The sequence below is a fragment of the Ips typographus genome, linkage group LG4, assembly GCF_016097725.1.
Source record: "Ips typographus isolate SLU linkage group LG4, UJ_Ityp_2.0, whole genome shotgun sequence".
Taxonomy (NCBI): domain Eukaryota; kingdom Metazoa; phylum Arthropoda; class Insecta; order Coleoptera; family Curculionidae; genus Ips; species Ips typographus.
Window position 1 is genome coordinate 8,615,298 of NC_138425.1, and position 17,554 is coordinate 8,632,851.

Genomic DNA, 17,554 nt, shown 5'->3' on the forward strand with positions numbered 1-17,554 from the left:
ATTATTATTATATTTTGGTTTCACAGATACAAAATAATTAAAAACTGTGAAATGTGGTTATGGTGGTAAATTTAATGTAACTTGTTTACTGAGTGTCAATGTCAATAAATTCTTGTCGGTATTTGTATGCTTATTATTGTCTCTTTTGCACTCACAAATTGATTGAAAACAACGTTGCCAAATATTAAATCTATTTATGCGACGTCACGCCATCATAAGACATTTCAAAAACCATAAGACATTTGTTGAAAATGTTAAATATTGAACCCTACTATCCTAGATCTCAAAAATGAAAAATGTATCCTAAATTAAAGTCTTCAAGTAAGCTACTGTATTAAAGTAAAAAAAAATAATAAAGTTTTTATTCCTTCCCTTCAGAAATGTTACTGTTTTGTACTGTTTTGTGACATTGCTATGGTTGTTGTAAATTGAGCTGGCAATAAAGGAGAATTATTATTATTATTGAATATCAAATTTTTGCTACTTTAATTTGGTTGACCCTGTATAAGAATACATATAAAAATTATAATAACAATTACTAACCTTTTGGTCTTCAGTTAATCTTCCTACACAAAGGATAGACTATACAGTGCGTTTTTTTTAACGCGCAACATAGGATTTTACGTGTTAAATTTTTAAGCCCATGTTAGACCATGTTGTTTTGGAACTACAAGTGTAAAACTTGACGGGTGTGTGTTTAGTACCCTGAAGCTTAAGTAAGTTTACCAATTCGGTCTAAAAAGTGTTTACAAACTAACGAAAAATCATCTTTTTTCGAAAAGATTTTATCTTTCCATGCTCCCTGTATGCATGGTAGGTGCTTGTTGTTTTTGATACTTGCAGGGCAGGTAGCAGGTAAAATTTGTTGTAGAAAGTAAAACAGGGTGGTCAAATTGCGAATATTAACTTTATATCAAGAATTAAGTACAGAAGAAGTATTTATTAAAATAAATTGTTCAAAGTGACCTCCGTTTGAAACCAAGCAGTATCCCAAACGATCAGAAAATGCCCTTTTGACGTTATAAATAAATATGTCACTCTACCTGCTACCTGCCCTGCCAGTATCAAAAACACCAAGCACCTACCATGCATACAGGGAGCATGGAAAGATAAAATATTTTCGAAAAAAGATGATTTTTCGTTAGTTTGTAAACACTTTTTAGACCGAATTGGTAAACTTACTTAAGCTTCAGGGTACTAAACACACACCCGTCAAGTTTTACACTTGTAGTTCCAAAACAACATGGTCTAACATGGTCTTAAAAATTTAACACGTAAAATCCTATGTTGCGCGTTAAAAAAAACGCACTGTAGTAACAACTTTGGTTAAAACCTTTTTTCTCCAACTCTTAATAAGTATGTAATTTCGAAATAAAGTGGCTGGGATAAGTGAAATTCTGCTTAAAAGAAACTGAGACAACTTCGAAACCTTTTGCAGGAACAATGAGTTTGGCACCATTGATCATCAGATGCACTATAAGTGTTTGTTTAATGTTTCTTTTCCTCGACAGGCAGCGCTTTTTTACAAAGATCTACTATTTCACTGCCTAACTCTATAATGAAGAGAACGAACTAAACTCTACATCAGACAGCTAAAACTGCAACTTTCTAACTTCAAGTTATTATTCACAAAAAAACTGTCATATTATGCAGTTGCACAAATTGTCAATAACTTAAAATAGGAAAAACCTAAAACGGACTCGCATTTCGAAGTTATCTCAGTTTCTTATAGGGCCCCTTATTACAACAAAATTTTGTTTCCCTGATGCTCTACGATTAACCGCAAAAAAGTTGAAAGCCACTCTTATTTGGACACCCTGTACAATTTTTACATTTACTGAACACCTTGTAGGTATGATCGTCAAAAAAACAGTTACTTGGGAATGAAAAGTAATTTCACCCCAACTTTGTGCAATAATTTCATACTACCGGAATTATCATGATGTGAGTGGAGTACGTACTTTCATTGTCCGCCAACTTAACGCTTTAACGTGTAATGCAATATCCGCCCCATCAACTCCCGAAAGCCGAATAAAATCTTGTTTAAAAGAAAATGAAAATGTAACGCTACGAAAAAATGTAACGGTTTCATCAGGCTAATCCACCTGCTTCTTGCAAAAGATCCACCATCGGAAAAGTTCATTTCGCCGTTTACCTTTTTTCAAGGAGTTTCAGCGAAATTACTGTGCGCATGGATCTTGCTAGGGCCTTGAGATTACTAAGCTATTTGTGTTAGATTAGTTAGAGGGTAAATGTTATCAGCTGGTGCTTTTATTTGTGGTTTTACTACCTTTCAAAGGGTTGGTTGTTGATGTTACTCACCGCAACGACCACTCAGATGATTATTTCGAGGAAACTTACCTGAAACAATAAAACAGTTTATTAGCCACAGTGCTTATTGATTGTATAGTGAAAGTACATAAGATCGAGGACTAAAAGTACTTGAATTTTGCACATTTGCCGGTGCGGTGTGCCCCTGTCCGCTAGAATATGGCTCACGGTTACGCTGACATTTACATTTTAATGCCGCTATTATTTCGCTATCATTCTCTCCATGTCGCTTATCTCATAGCATTATATCCGAGATGCTCGAACAGGTTTCGATTCCATTTTTCCCGAACATTATCGGTTATCTACCCAGCATGAGGTTAAGTGCACACACAAAAAAAAAATAGTCCAGGCCGAAAGGTCAAAGTTCGATTATGATTATGTTTTGGCTGGACAGACGGTTATCTATATTTAAAAAAGTGTCTACTTGCATTTTGTGAAACAGCATTTTAGTAGTTTTATTTTTGAAGGCATTGATAAGCAGCACATAAAACTCTTACACTCATTTTTATTGATATGTAATAACATGCATATTGTATATTAAAATATTAAAATAATCCATGACCTATTAAGTTAAACTAATTTAGTTATCTTAAAAACAAGTTTTATGACAAATGACAACTGGAACTAAAAATGTAGTACCCAGAATATGCTTATAGACTTCTAGTATACATATTCCGACATAAAAGTATGAAAAGAATTCTTCATGTATAAGCATTTTATATAAATAGTAAGAGCACTTAGAAAGTTTTGTATATTTAGAATTCGTTGCGACAGAAATTAATGTCCTTTTGTTGGTTCTATTACCTTAGGTTTAGATTAGGTTTTATTAGCTTAGAATTAAAAAAAAAGTCAACCTAAAAGTCAAGATAATGTAAGATATTCCTCACTTTTATACTTTATTATGTTTAAAACTGGCTTATTATATAATCTCTGATATAACTGTACTTTTACAGAGTTTAGTATATTCACGAGCATCAGTTACAATATTACCTATTTAATAGAGAAAAATATGATAATAATACATAATACTACATTTTAAAAAATCTAGATTTAGTGACATTTTTCAGGGCAAACACTGATAAAAAGACCCTTCGTATATCCATAAAAAGTTTTCGAAATTAAAATTTTAAGCATCTTCTCAAACTTTTTAAATCATTTGTCCAAGATTGATGCAATAATGAAGTTTATGGCAGAATTTTTTAAATGAAGAAAAAAACAGTTTCTAAGTTAATTAACTCATTGTATCAATCGATAATCTTTGCTAAAGTACTTATTCTAGTTTTTAGTTTAAACAAATATTTACATTACCTTTATTTGGAAGAGAGGACACTTTGATAAAGTAGTCAGTCTAGTCTAGTTATTCCCTTTAATGGTTAAGAGAGTTTCAATTTCAAGAGTTAACTTAAAAGAGATATTGCAACTGTAGACCTGACGCCTTTTAGGTATGCAATACTCAAGGTACCTTTTTTTCAATAATTAAAATCTATTGAGTAGTACATCGATATGACACCCAAGATTATTGCCGAGTACTTATTTTCAGTTATACCCGGTGTCTAACACTATAAAAATGAAAAAAAATTAAAATAGAAACATTTTAATTTTCCAACATGCTCAAAGTTATGCTTACACAGGAAACTAACCAACCAGTCACTTCCAAACTACATCAGTAAGACCATTTAACCAGTTACCAAAAAAGGTAAAACTACAAAAACTTTTCTTTCCTTATGCATTAGTAGTGTATTAATTTATCTTATAAATCAGTTTCCTGTATAAATTATCAATCACCAAAAAGGAAGAAATAAAGAAACCCATAAACTATTTACAAATTGTAAGTGGAAACAGGCTTCCTGTAGTACACCGGCGAGTTTTACGTTTGCTGCTAAACGCCAAATATCAATTCATAAACGAATAATACTCTAACAGGCTGTTCCTTCTTTATATAAAAGAACTAAACCCCAAATCCAAGCGAATCCTTTCAAAGCACAATAACAAGACCGATTTTCCTTTGGGTTACGATTTTCCAAAGGTTCAACCAATAACGGTTTCCGTAAACAGCTTAACTTCCTGCATATTTTGTTGTAACAAAAATATGGTTCAGTCAATAACAGAGTGAGAGAATCCTCTTCTAACACTAGGCGTTCACTAAATTCAGTCAAATTTTAAATAATTGAACAAAAAAGTCGGTAAAGTGCGTATTCAATTTAACGACAAAAAAGAGCTTGGAAACCACTTACGAAAATATGTATGGAGCTTAATAAATTATTGTAACCCCAACCCACGTAGATACACGCTCTGAAACGCATTAAATATCAATTTTTTTTGTTGTTTGGAGCACTTTATATATTTCGACTTTAACGATCGACTGTCAGTTTGCATAACTTGCATTTTCAACCGCAAGGTCTCCGTGCAAAACGCTTTTATGATATACAAAATGGAATGCAGTTTATTGCCTGTGATTATTTATAGGTTGCATTACAAGAACGCAATCGGTTTCCCTAGTTTGTGCGTCTTAGGCCGAGTTTTGCAGTTCCTGTTAAAAATGTCACATGCAGTCACTATTGGTTAATTAAAGCTTAAACTTTTTGTTAAAGTGCCCACCTTCGAACACTTGAAACAATCAACGCTAAAAATAGGAAGTGTAATTTAAATATGCTATTCCAATTTCATTTGCGTTGGATTATCCTGCAATTGACAATATTGAGTGCTGCTTAAATTAACAGTTTAGGTAAAACCCAGACCGTAATTTTTCTAAGTGAAGATGCTATCAACAAGTACTTGAACATATAAGGCCAACAATGGGTTATTACTCTGAAAAGAACGAGATGTTCAACACCCAATCATCAGCGCCCCGGCTAATAAATATCCATTAAAGGCCCGTTTCACCATTCCTCCAAATTAGGCGGATAAGTTTCGAAATCGCTTTTGTACAGCCCAAACACAAAGGCGTAAGATCTGCTTTAAGTGAGGTAATATATAAAATATGTTCATCTAAAGTGGCAAGCCTGTTAGATTACCGCTATTCAATACTTGTGCGATTGTCAGACAATTAAGTAAGAACTTAACGTATTCTTGTAACCTTTCGTGGGTTTAAGTGGGCGTCGCGACCTAATGTTGCTAAAATATTAACTGACAGCTTGATGGTTGCCAGCCTAAAGAAAAATGTCCAGGCTGGTTTTAAAACCAAACCAAAAAATCGAGATTTTAAAACAAGTTTGAAGATTAAAAGACGATTTACTTTCCATATAAGCAAACGATGGTGAGTATTTTGACCCTATGCAGTTGCGATGCCTATAATCCGCAATTAGCCAGTTAATTATGAATTATTATGGTCGCTTTGGCCTAGGAATTTGAACCAGTCCTCGTACTGGTTTTATTTTGAAATTCAGATTCTTTAATTATTTGCGACACTCTTGGATCGCGTTTTTATTGGTGATTTTAACGTTCTGTTTTGAAATGTTGAATTGATTTTGTTTAAATCGTCGATGGCGTAAGACGAATTACACCAAAAGGTTGAATTAACCATTATTTTCGCAATGAGGGTGTGAAATTTTAATTTGTCAGCCAATTAATTTGTTGACCTTTTTTATTAAAGGTAAATTATACGTGGTTTACTGCAAAACCAAATCAACTTACGTCAAACTATCACTTTTTTTACTAATAAAGCAAAGCATGTTTTTTGATGAAATAAAGAATAAGTTTAGTGAAGAATTGACCACTGAATAGAAAAATACTTTGAATTTACAACACAAACCGTACTCAATTGCTACTGATTTATTTTACGTTCAAATTCATAATCATATTTAATTCCTTATACGAAAACCTAAGTGTAAAAACTTAATTTATGATAAAATTGTGACTCCTAAGTAACTTGTTTAATTTTAGTTTCTACTTTTCCTCTTTGAAAATTAAATTAAAAAAGGAACACTTTACTTCCAAAAATTCAAATTTAACTGTTAGTGAAATTCTGAGCTTTCCAGGTAATTTTTAAATAATTTAATTTCTTCTATATTGTAAGCTTTACACCCCAAACAATTGGATTGTTAAAACTAGGCAAGGAGAATTGTATCAATGATTAATTATTTGCAGTTTTCTACTAATTTGTCAAGTACATTTACAGTATTTTTAAGTTTCAGGCTTGAAAATTGGTTTCTAAATGAAAAAATAACTGTTGCTTGACTATAAAACTTTAAAAATTCACTTTAGGATAAAACTTCTGAAAGTCAGTTCAGTCAAATTTTCTCTTTGAAAAAGTACCACATTTGATTTTTTGCTCTTAACTGCCACATCAAAACATATATTTGGAAAAAGTCCTAAACGCTAAATATTTAATGTTCCTGTCATGGCGGCTCTAATTTTAAGTGTTTTTGATGAGATTCATACTAATTTGGTTTTAAATTTATAAATCTGAATTAATTACGTACAATTTTGAAGGTTTTCTCAAATCTAACTTTGATTTTTGATTTAAAAAGGTTCTATAATAATTGTAATATTCGAAATGCTGTGCTGTGTTCCTGGTGCTAAACAAATGTATGTCTCATCCTCGGTCTCATCAAAGAAAAATAGCAGTAATGTAAAAATATGTTAAATAACTTTGAGACGTTTTTTAATTAACTGAAAGAACTCTTAAGGTTTTAGTGACCTTTAATCGTATAAATCAATTTAACTCAAGTAAATATTATGTTTTTTATATGTCGATTTCAGGATCAATAAATTCGATCCGAACACCGAAATCAACATAAAAAAAATAAAATTTAATTGCATTTAAAGTTGATTTAGCGCTGCATGATTACCTTCCACAATCAAGGTGACATCAAAACGGCTAATTTTACACGCTTCCAAGCGAGTTAACAAACTTGCCTAAACCAGGCCTAAAAATCCGAAAACGCCGTGTTTCTCAACAAGGTTCTTTCGAATCAACGAAACCGCTTGTACCTAAAACTGCGGTCAGTAAATAAGACAGTTATCTATAATTTAATGGAGTAAATTAAAACGGTTCTATGAGGAAATAGACGATGTCGAAATTTTAGAAGGGATTTTACGTTTGCGCAGCCTTGGCTTCTTCCAATTCAATTGATTCGTAAATTTATTTCGGTCGGGACGTGAAATCGCTTTCAAAAACGAATCGCACGTCCGGATATGGCGGTCGTAATGAGGCTGATTTTACGACACGAGGGCGGTAAACGGGTTGATTACCGCACGCGGGCGGTAATAAACGCCATTTCAAGATCGATTATTTTGCATTGAAAAATTTTTCCCTTATACGCGATCAAAAGCGTAACGTTGCAATCATAGGCGAATATTATTTACTTTCGTAAATAGTACGAAACGGAGCCAGTGGGAAAATAATAATTATTATTTTCATTATAGTTTATTATTAGCCGCAACCGTTGGGTATGGATGCAATAAAAGCGATGCGGCAATGAACCAATAGTAATGACTTATTACTTTACTAGTTGGGGAAGGTTACGGCCGGCTCTGCCGCGGAAAGTACATAAATATCCACGTAATGTATTTACACAGGTTGTAAAGTAGCACTCGTCTATGTAAACGCGCTGTATGTAGTCGATGGAATATGTTTTAGACTAATGCAAATTGAGTAATCTTGAACGGAATATCTGTTATTCTCACAAAAATTCTACACTTCAAAAAATCACGAGCGTACCTTTTATTATCATAATTATATAATATTTAGAAAAATCGGTATTGAATAATATGTCCTTTAAAAACGAATTAATAAACAAATTTATTTTACATAACTTGTTGATTTGGAAAAAAACATATTGTGTAGAGTAATTGTCTAATTAGTATTTCGTAACAGAAAACCCAATATTTGATATATCAATTTGTATAGGGTGTTCCAGCTTATAGTAATCTTGCCATTCAGGATAGAAATATTATTTTCCATGAGCGTGTTTTCATAGGTGTTTTTATACACGGCAAATTTAAAAAACTTAAAAAGAAACTAGCACAACTCTTGAAATTTGGTCATTTTTAATAGTTTATTAGTGTTTATCAGACAGCTAATCAAAATGACGCTATTAGTCTAATAAAAATATGTACCTACTAGATAATAGTATACTGATTTTAAAATGTAATAGATTTTCGACTTCAAATGACGATTATTACAACTTAAAAAAAATTCTGATTTATACTTCTTTTAAAAATTTTGAATGATTTTATTTTTAAACAATTTGATACTTTGAAGTTATTTTTGCTAAGATGGCGTCAATTATCTATTAAAATGACATTTTCAGTAATCATTATGGATTTCATGATTTGTTTTATTTTTGCACAGTTTATAATTTTCAATTTTGAAGGTTATTTAGGTACTAAATGGTACATGCCTCTTTTCTGGTGTTCAACTCACGTTTCGCACTTTTTAGCTTCATCAGGAGATAGACAATCTTGTAGTAACGCTAACTTAGTACAAATCAGCGTGCAAACAAACAAAATTTCAAACTTAGTAAAATAGGAAAATCAACTGCAACTGAGTAGAGTTGAACCAAAATTGGCAATTTTTAACCAAACAAAAAGTCAGAATGGATCCATTCTTCGTATTCGTATTTGTTGGCCCTCACCATTTCGCTGTATAAAGTTCCAATCCAATTATTTGAAGCGATCGAAGCTCGTCCGTCCGTTTTCGCTTAAAATTCTAATGTGCCGACATTTCGGAGACACAATAATAGTTGGCGGTTAAAAATGGTGATGTGTCGAATTTATCAATAATATTATTGGTAGCTTTCAAGGTTAAGTTAACAGGAAATGCCAGCTTGCTGTCCACCTATTGTTTAAATCAGCGAAATTAAACCGATCATTTATTTTTGGATTGTTACAGTCATTCGCTGGTCAGAACTACACCAAAAATGTATTGACTAATCTGTCAGGAAACCATTTTTGTGTCACACAAATGCCACATAAGTGTACAGATTGACCGACAATCGACCTCGACAAAAAAAAAAGAGTCGTGAAAAATTAATTTTGAAAACTGATAATTTGTAAAGTACACACATTCACTGCGACGAAAAAAAAAATAGCTGGAATATTAGAATATTTTGAATACGAAATTTATCACTTTTAGCTATTTAGTCGGCAAGGTTAAATTGGTCATCAGAACTGTTTTTATGCATCTAATTTTAGCGATAAATTTAATGAGTCTTTTAAAAAGTTAAATATGTTTCTAACCCATTATTTTTCCAGTTAGCAAACACACTACAATAGATAATATCAAATGTTTTTCCAGGTTTTTTTGTGTGTGTAATAGTTTGATCTCAAAGAAACCAATCTAATGATTTATGATTTATGACACTGTTTAGTCAGTTTTTGTAAAATTTTGGCCCTCAATACGTAACTGAGACAAATTGATGAATAAAATAGAAAATAACAAAAAGAGCAATGAAACCAGAAATCCAAAGTTAACTAAAAAATGAGACAGACTAAAAATTAGTTTGGATAATGAAATAAAGTGGATTTATGGACATTTAGAATTCCCTGAAATTTTTCCTGAAGGGACCGACTATACTAAATTTGTTTTAAAAAAATATATAATTCTTGCTTACATCTTTGATTACCTACAATGCATCTATGGCGATACTACACTAAATATTCACGACCTATCCACTGGTATTATAGCATATTACTTTTAATATTTAATAATAATTGTGTTCGATGTACAAGAAAAGATCGAAAATACACCGTCAAACTAATTCCACGGAACTGTTTTTCTTGCACAAAACAGAATTTTAGATAAGTATGCTCCAATGCTCTGTAATTTGTTTTATCCACTCCACGTATATGTGTTTCAGCATTCTAGAAATTATTAATAATTTTTTTGTATTACTCTACATTTAGAGTTATTTTTATGGTACTTTGTGTATTGTGCGAAATATAGCGGTTAATTAATAGTATCTGCGGCAAAAAGGCAAGAAGAAGCAATTATGAATAACCATAATGCCGAGTGCAGCGCTACGGCCTTTTTTTACAATTACCTGAAATTAAAATCGCGCCATTATTAAATCTAATATAAAACACGAATTAATGAAATATGGTGCTCGTGTAGCGTTTTAAGGCCTCGAGTTTCTCATGAATCATTGTTCTTTTTCCTACGTTTTCCCAGGCCCGCCATATTTCTTTTCCTTCCGAGGAAGGTACGTTGAAATTAAAATTTTTACTGACGTGAACCATGAACGAGGCATACTAATGTTTAATAACTCGTAATTTTAAAAATTCCTGCACGTATCTTAATCTAAATGTACACATATTTTTCGTTCGCGATAAGCTCGAGCTAATGCCCAACTCGGAGCTCAAAAAAAACCAAGAAAGGGTCAATTTAGGGGTACTTTTCACCAGAATGTGTTCTAATCATTCTCTGTTAGCATTTTCGAAAATTAGTTTCAGTCGAGGTTTATAGTTAAAAAGTTTATATTTTTGGATCATGTAATGAAATAATTTAAACCCAAACACTACAAATATGAGTTATAAAAAAAGTGTTTTAACGTCATTAATTAAAAAAAGTTTTGAACAAAAGTTACGTGACATATACATGGTTAAGTAATTGGTATTTTCACTTTACAAATCCAATAAAGTCTGTGCCAAAATAGGACTTTTTAGGCCTATGAACAAATGCAATTTATCTTATAAAAAGTCTCGAAAAAAGCATTTTTCGAGTATAGTTATCAGATCCAGAAATAGCGTAATTTTCCCAATAGTGTAAAAGCAATTTTACACACAAACCCAACCTTACCTTTTTAAAGTTATCAAATCTTGAGTCATTGAAGAAATAAATAATACTTAAACTTAAACTAATAAAATAATTACAAGAAAACAGTGCTATGCAAGATTTTAAAATATAGTATAGTTAGGTAACAACATTTTTTTTCATTATTAAGTTTACCAAAAGGTTATTTTAAATTTCAAAATGTTGTTAATGTCGGTGAAAACTGTTAGTAACTGTAAAATAGGTGACTTTTCTTGTTTTCACTGACAATGTTAAAGTAGTATTTCCGTGACTACTTCCGAGATTAGGTACTTTTGTCTCGACTTTTCTCAATACCAAAACTATTACAGTTTACAGTCAGTGAATTATTCATTTTAAATTAATTAAAAATTAAAAAATCGTGTAAAAAAAGTACAAGGCAATAGTGAGGCAATGTCTGATTTTCAGAAGTGTCAGGATTTAAAAATGTGAAAACACTCATTTCGAAAAGCTCATTCGTGGGGACAATATTTTCATTATTTTGCAATATTTGTAGTTTAATTAATTTTATTCAAGCAAAACTAAGAATTTTACTTAATATGGACATTGTCACTGTCACCAATATTTAGTATACATCTCGCTTTACACTACTGTTAACTTACACAATGCAAAAACCACTTGTTCAAAAACTAGGATAAGCTTAAAATTTAAAATTGCCAGGAAAGTCAATGCTAGAGATTTGGATTTTAGGAATAAAAAAATTAGGTTAGGTTAGGTACTTCTCGATTTGCATAATTCATAATAATGTTAACTACTTTAATACCCCATTCGAGACCCCTTTTATCAGCGTATTATAATGGAATCGTTTCGTTTCCTTGTACTATATTTCTTCTAGTTCTCATCTATTTAATGTGATCACACTTGTTTCCTTTATTTAAATAGTTTTACATTCACTTTTTTAAATTTTTGTTTGCCTTAAAGTAGTTGGTCGTTTGGTTATATAGTTTAAGCGAGGGTTTAAACTAGGGTTACAACCTTAAATTGTAGATTACGCCATAATAAGTTTTTACCAAATTAGTCGGTTGTGGAAAAAGTTAATAGTGAATTTATAAAAAAAAATAACAAATTAACTATTAATTATTAATAACTAAGAAATTAAGAATTTCAAATAGTGATTCCTAATGAAACACAATAAGAAGTAACATTTAATAACGTTCCTCAACTTTCAATTGTTGTTGTTCTTGTTCTTAATATTGGCAATTTGCCCCTGATCTTCAATAATGTTGACATTTCTTAAAAATGTAAATCTAAAAGCCAGTACAATGTTTATGTAAATGTAATGAAAATCTAACTATGAGTATCAACCAGGCAAAGTTTTCTTCTTTTTTGTGTTTTAGTTTTACTAATAATTATTTTTCAAGTGAGTTTTATATACGCTTCTTAAATTTTAGTTGTTAATTGAGATTTTATTAACCTACAGTATTGCGGTTTTCACTTGGGTTTTCTCAAAAGAAGAAAGCAGGAAGGTTTTGCTGTATAAAGTAATTTGGTTTTACAACAAGCCTGAAATGAAAGAAAATTGCTTATTATTGCTTTACTTTTTTATGTTTATGGAACATTATGTTGCATCTACAGGGTTTCTTTAACTTGTCTCTGTCTGTTGTTTGTGTTGTGTTAGTTACTCGTACTTGTGTGGTAAAACATTTCATAAAATTTATACAGGGAGTATACAAAAAAAAGTCGGAGCCAATAGAAAAAATTAATAAATGTTTTATTTGACTTTTTCCAAATAATTATGGGAAATAATCAATATGCGAATTTTTGCTGAAGTTGAAATAGCATTTTTTGGTTGTTTTTATGAATTAACCAGATCATTTAAAAATATGGTACAACAATTTTGCTCTGGTATTAGTTACCGGTGGATTACCTATACAACAATTTCCAGCAATATTTTTTTTGCAGGTGACCCCTAACAAGAAAATCCACGGTAGTCAAATCAGGAGATACATACAGCTGACCATGAACAAGGACAGGTCACAATAACATCTTCCATAAAAATATTTCTAAAAAAATTAAAGGTTATCATTGTTTACCTGATTAAAATTTCTCTTCTCTAATAAAAATTGGTCAACTTTTTAACGGAACACTTTTTGGGATTGGAGAAAAACTGAAAACTCTCCCGTTCCGGTTCATATTACCGTATTTGCATGTCCGATGCGGTCGGAACTAGAGGCGAGTCCCGAAACGCGACCCTTTGGAACGGGAGAAGAGGAGCAAGGGCGAGACGAAGTTATCGGAAATGGCGAATTTCGGAACGAAAATAAAAGAAAAATAATTCGGCGCCGTTATAGAAAAATGCGGCTACGACGCATACAAAAACTGCATCTTAAAAATCATTAAATGCGCCAAAAGGAGCCCCTGCCCTCCAAATTAAAGTTCCCGGGGAACACGGCGGAAACTCCTTTTTCCCGAACTGGTGCGTTTCGAATGCAAAACAAACAATTTCCAGTAGAAAATCCTGCGGGCAACAGGTTAGGTTATCCCGATGCTTTCGGGCCAAGTTTTCTCGGGGTGAGGACGGCGCGGTGGAGTATCGATCCGCAGGGGGGAGGTGAGAAGGGAAAGTTTGATAAGAATTAAAACAAAAACTACTCACCGACAATATGAACCATATTTTTTGTCCATCGTTGGAGTTCTCTTCTAATATTCCTTCTCTGTTGGACACATCTCGCGTAAGAACACTCCGCCATTTTTTTCGAGCGGCAAGTTTGCTACACTTACTACGAAACTTAATTTCCTTCTACCCATTGCTTCGCAATAATCATTACACGAAACTTTTATTATTTAGGAATTTTTTGCGTTCGCACACTTTCAAGATAAATTTTTTTCAGTCGTTTTTAAATTGCTTCAATCGGTCCGAGTGAGCGGCAACAAACAAACAACAAACTGCGCACACTGTTTTTGAATAGTTTAGTCACTAGATTGAGTCACTATTGCGGCAACGGTTTACTACTAAAACTACAATGATAAAACACTAGAAAAAACTGGTACCGGGCGCCCAACGAGGAAGTTTTTGGGTGTCCCATCAGAAGTAGCGCGGCTTGACTTTTTTCGCCATATTTCCGAACATACTCTCTGAAACAAAAACGAATCGGTTAGTCGAACCCCGGATCGCAATTGGCGACCGAATAAACAAAAACCGGCTTACTTTGTTCTCGGGTTTGCGTTTACATGGTAATCAAGTTGGCGCGGTACGCTCGTTTTGAAATTTTGCAGTAATGTGCTGTTGTATGAATGGTGGTCTGTATCACTACTGTAGTAACGTCACATCGTGACGCAACAAGTGCGACGCCACTCGGCACTTGCATGCACTTGCATTTTCCCTTCCCTCGCCTATTAGACCGCCGTGCATCCCTATTATCTGCGCTCTTCGTCGCTCCTTCGCCGGCCCCGTAGCTCCATCCGTCTTTCAAATTACTACGGGCCTAGGCCTTCTCTTTTCAAAGGTGTCGGGGTCTCTCTTTACGGCCTGTTTTTATTCTTTTCTAACGTATTAATTTCGAGACCCCGAATATGTCGTGCCCTCCTCGTCTCTCGCGCACTCCTTGTCCGATGACCGACGTTTGTCCTTTTCTTTCTCGTCCGTTTGCCTATTTTGTTCCTTTTATAGTCGACGAAATATTTCGTCTTTGTCCGCTGTTCCCTCTCGCGCTCTCCCCCCCGTCCCGCGCGCGTTTCTGAATTTTCCTAGTTTAAACTTGAATTGGTCTCTTTTCAAAACTGTTCAGTCTCTCTCTAATCTTATGTGGCCTTTTGGTATATACGGGGGCTGGCACAAAATTGTCGCGTTAGATCCGCACTCGGTGAACCACGTCATTATACGCAGAACCCTCCTAGATAAACAATTAAAAATTGAAAACTATTTCAAATTTGCGTTGAATACACACTGAAAAAATACAGACGACATTTGACACATGGTGAGTATCTGTCAAAGTCAGGAACGTCATGGTTTATAATCAAAGTTAAGCGGGGGTTTTAAAACCATTGAAATAAAAGTAAAAGTGAATCATTAACGCACTCTTATATTAGTTCTTATTTTTGATTTATCATAATTTTTTTATTTTATTGGTTTTATAAATCCATCTGCTTTTGACTTTGAACTGTATGCAACATTGCATGATGTTTTAATCTTACCTAACCTTAACTCGGGTTAGGCCGGGTTTACCCAGCTTCTTAATTCTTTCCTGCTAATACCTATTTTGTATTTCTTAATCGTTAATTCTTTATTAAAAGATGGTTTATGCAAATTCTTAGTTCTCAAAAAATATGACAAGTACAAAATGACATTTGAAAGATGTTTCTTATCCCAGATATGTATTGGGAAAACTCTGGTTAATTTATAAGCATTTCCTGTTTTTTAAAATCAATCTCTTTCAAATACGAATTTAATAAACAAATACTTACACAAACAAAGTTAAAAATAACTAAAGTTTATTTAATGTTATATGTTATAAATTTTAATATCGCACGTCAATAACCGCAAAACGTCAAATTAAGGCATCTGCAAAGAAACATTTTCTTAATTCTTAAAAAGCTAAAAGTTGTGAATTTTCAAAGTTCAAAATCAATTAACTAGCTTCATTAGCAACTAAATTTACTAATTATGGATTTAGAATTTGTGTAAACTAACCGCACTTTTAAATAACACGACTGTAACTCCTTAATGATAAAGAAATAAGAATTAACTCTAAAGATTAAAGAAGTTGTGTATACCCGGCCTTACGCAAACTAGCCCTGTAACAAAGGCCGTTTTTCTTTTACAAACAAAAAAAAACAAAAAAGTATACTATAATTCCTGACACCAATATTGATAGTTACTAACCTAACCTAACAAGTGCGGAAAATGGTACTTTCCCGCACGAGACTGCAGTTGCCCGAATAGCCCGAACGAGTTCGAAGCAAGCAGTTAAAGGAAGAAAGACGGTTTCCGCATGGGTTAGGTACAAAATTTTTCCTATGAGTATCATTTTTCATTAAATTGAACGAAAATGTATAGTAAAATTACTAAAATAAAAGCCTTTGTTTGCAAAGATGATTAAAAGTATATTCTTAATCTTAATTGAGAAATCATATACAGGGTAATTCAAATTCGACCCTCACCATTGGGATCTCGGAAACTATAAGAGATACGAGAAAGTTTAAATTGGGGCAAAGTTGCGCAATGTAAAGCTCAACCAAATGTAGTTTTAAAAATTTCGATTTTCCGACTACTTCCGAAGATATCCGAAAAAAACTGAAAATTTGATTTTTTGTTTTTATTTATTTCTAATCTTATTTGAAGAGATATTCCAAAACTAGAAGCACCTTTTCATTGCCACTTTTTCTCAGCTATTCGATGATGGATTCAAATTTGCCACACGACGTTTCGTTTTTTGGCAGCCATCATCAACTTTCTTTTTTCTTATGGGCGCCATATTGGATTTTTAGCCCACCAAATAGTACGTTTTATTCTGATTTTAGTGATGTATAATAACTTATGATTTGCTTCATAAATAACAAAATAATTCAATAAAAACTATTTTTACTTTAGTTATTGGCTTTGAGTTAATGGGCAGTTTTAAAAAATGTCATTATTTGACAGTACTTGTCAAACACGATAATTCGGACGATCATTAGAGCTTTTAGAGATTTTTACCTTAGTTAGCTTTGAGTTAATGAGACGTTTTATGAAGATTACTTGGTAGTACTTGTCACACGCAATTAGCCTGAACATACTTAGTCACAAAGGTGTACACGTGACTTAAACCGGTTTATTCACTCAAAGAGCTTATGCCACTTGCTACGCTTGTGGACCTAGTTGTTCTTTTCGTGAATAAAAAATGGTTTAAGTCACTTGCTGTATAAATAACTATTAAATCACTCTGAATGACATTCGCCTATTTACAGATGTAAACAAACAAACATCAATGTTACATCTACGGGGCGCGGTGCAAATTTAATAGAACTGTAATTTTAGTTTTTTTTTTTAATATAAAAAGTCGAAATTTAATAAAATACTGTATAAGACACGTGACTTAAACCGGTTTATTCACTCGAATAAATATGAATGAATAAAAAATGGTTTGTCACTTACTGTATAAATAACTATAAACTTGCACTTAACATTATAAAAAATTGAAATTTGGCAAAAAATGAAGTTCCTAAAATGATGATCTTTCTCTTGGAAACATAAATAAGCCTTTTAAGTTAGAGATAATGCTAACAAATCTCTTTTTCTGATTAACCTAAATAGTTCAGCAATGCTTGTATAATAATAACATTTTCTGCGGGGATTTCTTTTCTAGATACATTTTTAACTATGATTGACTCCCTAATGATCGTCCGAATTATCGTGTTTGACAAGTACTGTCAAATAATGACATTTTACAAAACGGCCCATTAACTCAAAGCCAATAACTAAAGTAAAAATAGTTTTTATTGAATTATTTTGTTATTTATAAAGCAAATCATAAGTTATTATACATCACTAAA

General features: G+C 32.5%; 2 protein-coding genes across 6 annotated transcripts in view; one reads left to right on the forward strand and one right to left on the reverse strand.

Moving 5' to 3' along the window:
* LOC145727961 (RCC1 domain-containing protein 1) overlaps window positions 1-13,162 on the forward strand; it is a 68,078-nt gene extending 54,916 nt beyond the window's left edge. For both annotated transcript variants that reach the window (XM_081977837.1, XM_081977836.1), the window contains exon 5: window positions 12,986-13,162. In XM_081977837.1, the coding sequence (XP_081833963.1) occupies window positions 12,986-12,989 (4 nt within the window). In that variant the 3' untranslated portion in view covers window positions 12,990-13,162. The remainder of the gene's footprint in view (window positions 1-12,985) is intronic.
* Eip93F (Ecdysone-induced protein 93F) overlaps window positions 1-14,982 on the reverse strand; it is a 66,456-nt gene extending 51,474 nt beyond the window's left edge. For all 4 annotated transcript variants that reach the window (XM_081977819.1, XM_081977817.1, XM_081977818.1 and 1 more), the window contains exons 1-2: window positions 14,232-14,982; window positions 13,680-14,158 (exon numbers count right to left, since the gene is read on the reverse strand). In XM_081977819.1, the coding sequence (XP_081833945.1) occupies window positions 13,680-13,773 (94 nt within the window). In that variant the 5' untranslated portion in view covers window positions 13,774-14,158; window positions 14,232-14,982. The remainder of the gene's footprint in view (window positions 1-13,679; window positions 14,159-14,231) is intronic.
* Window positions 14,983-17,554: the final 2,572 nt, after the last annotated feature.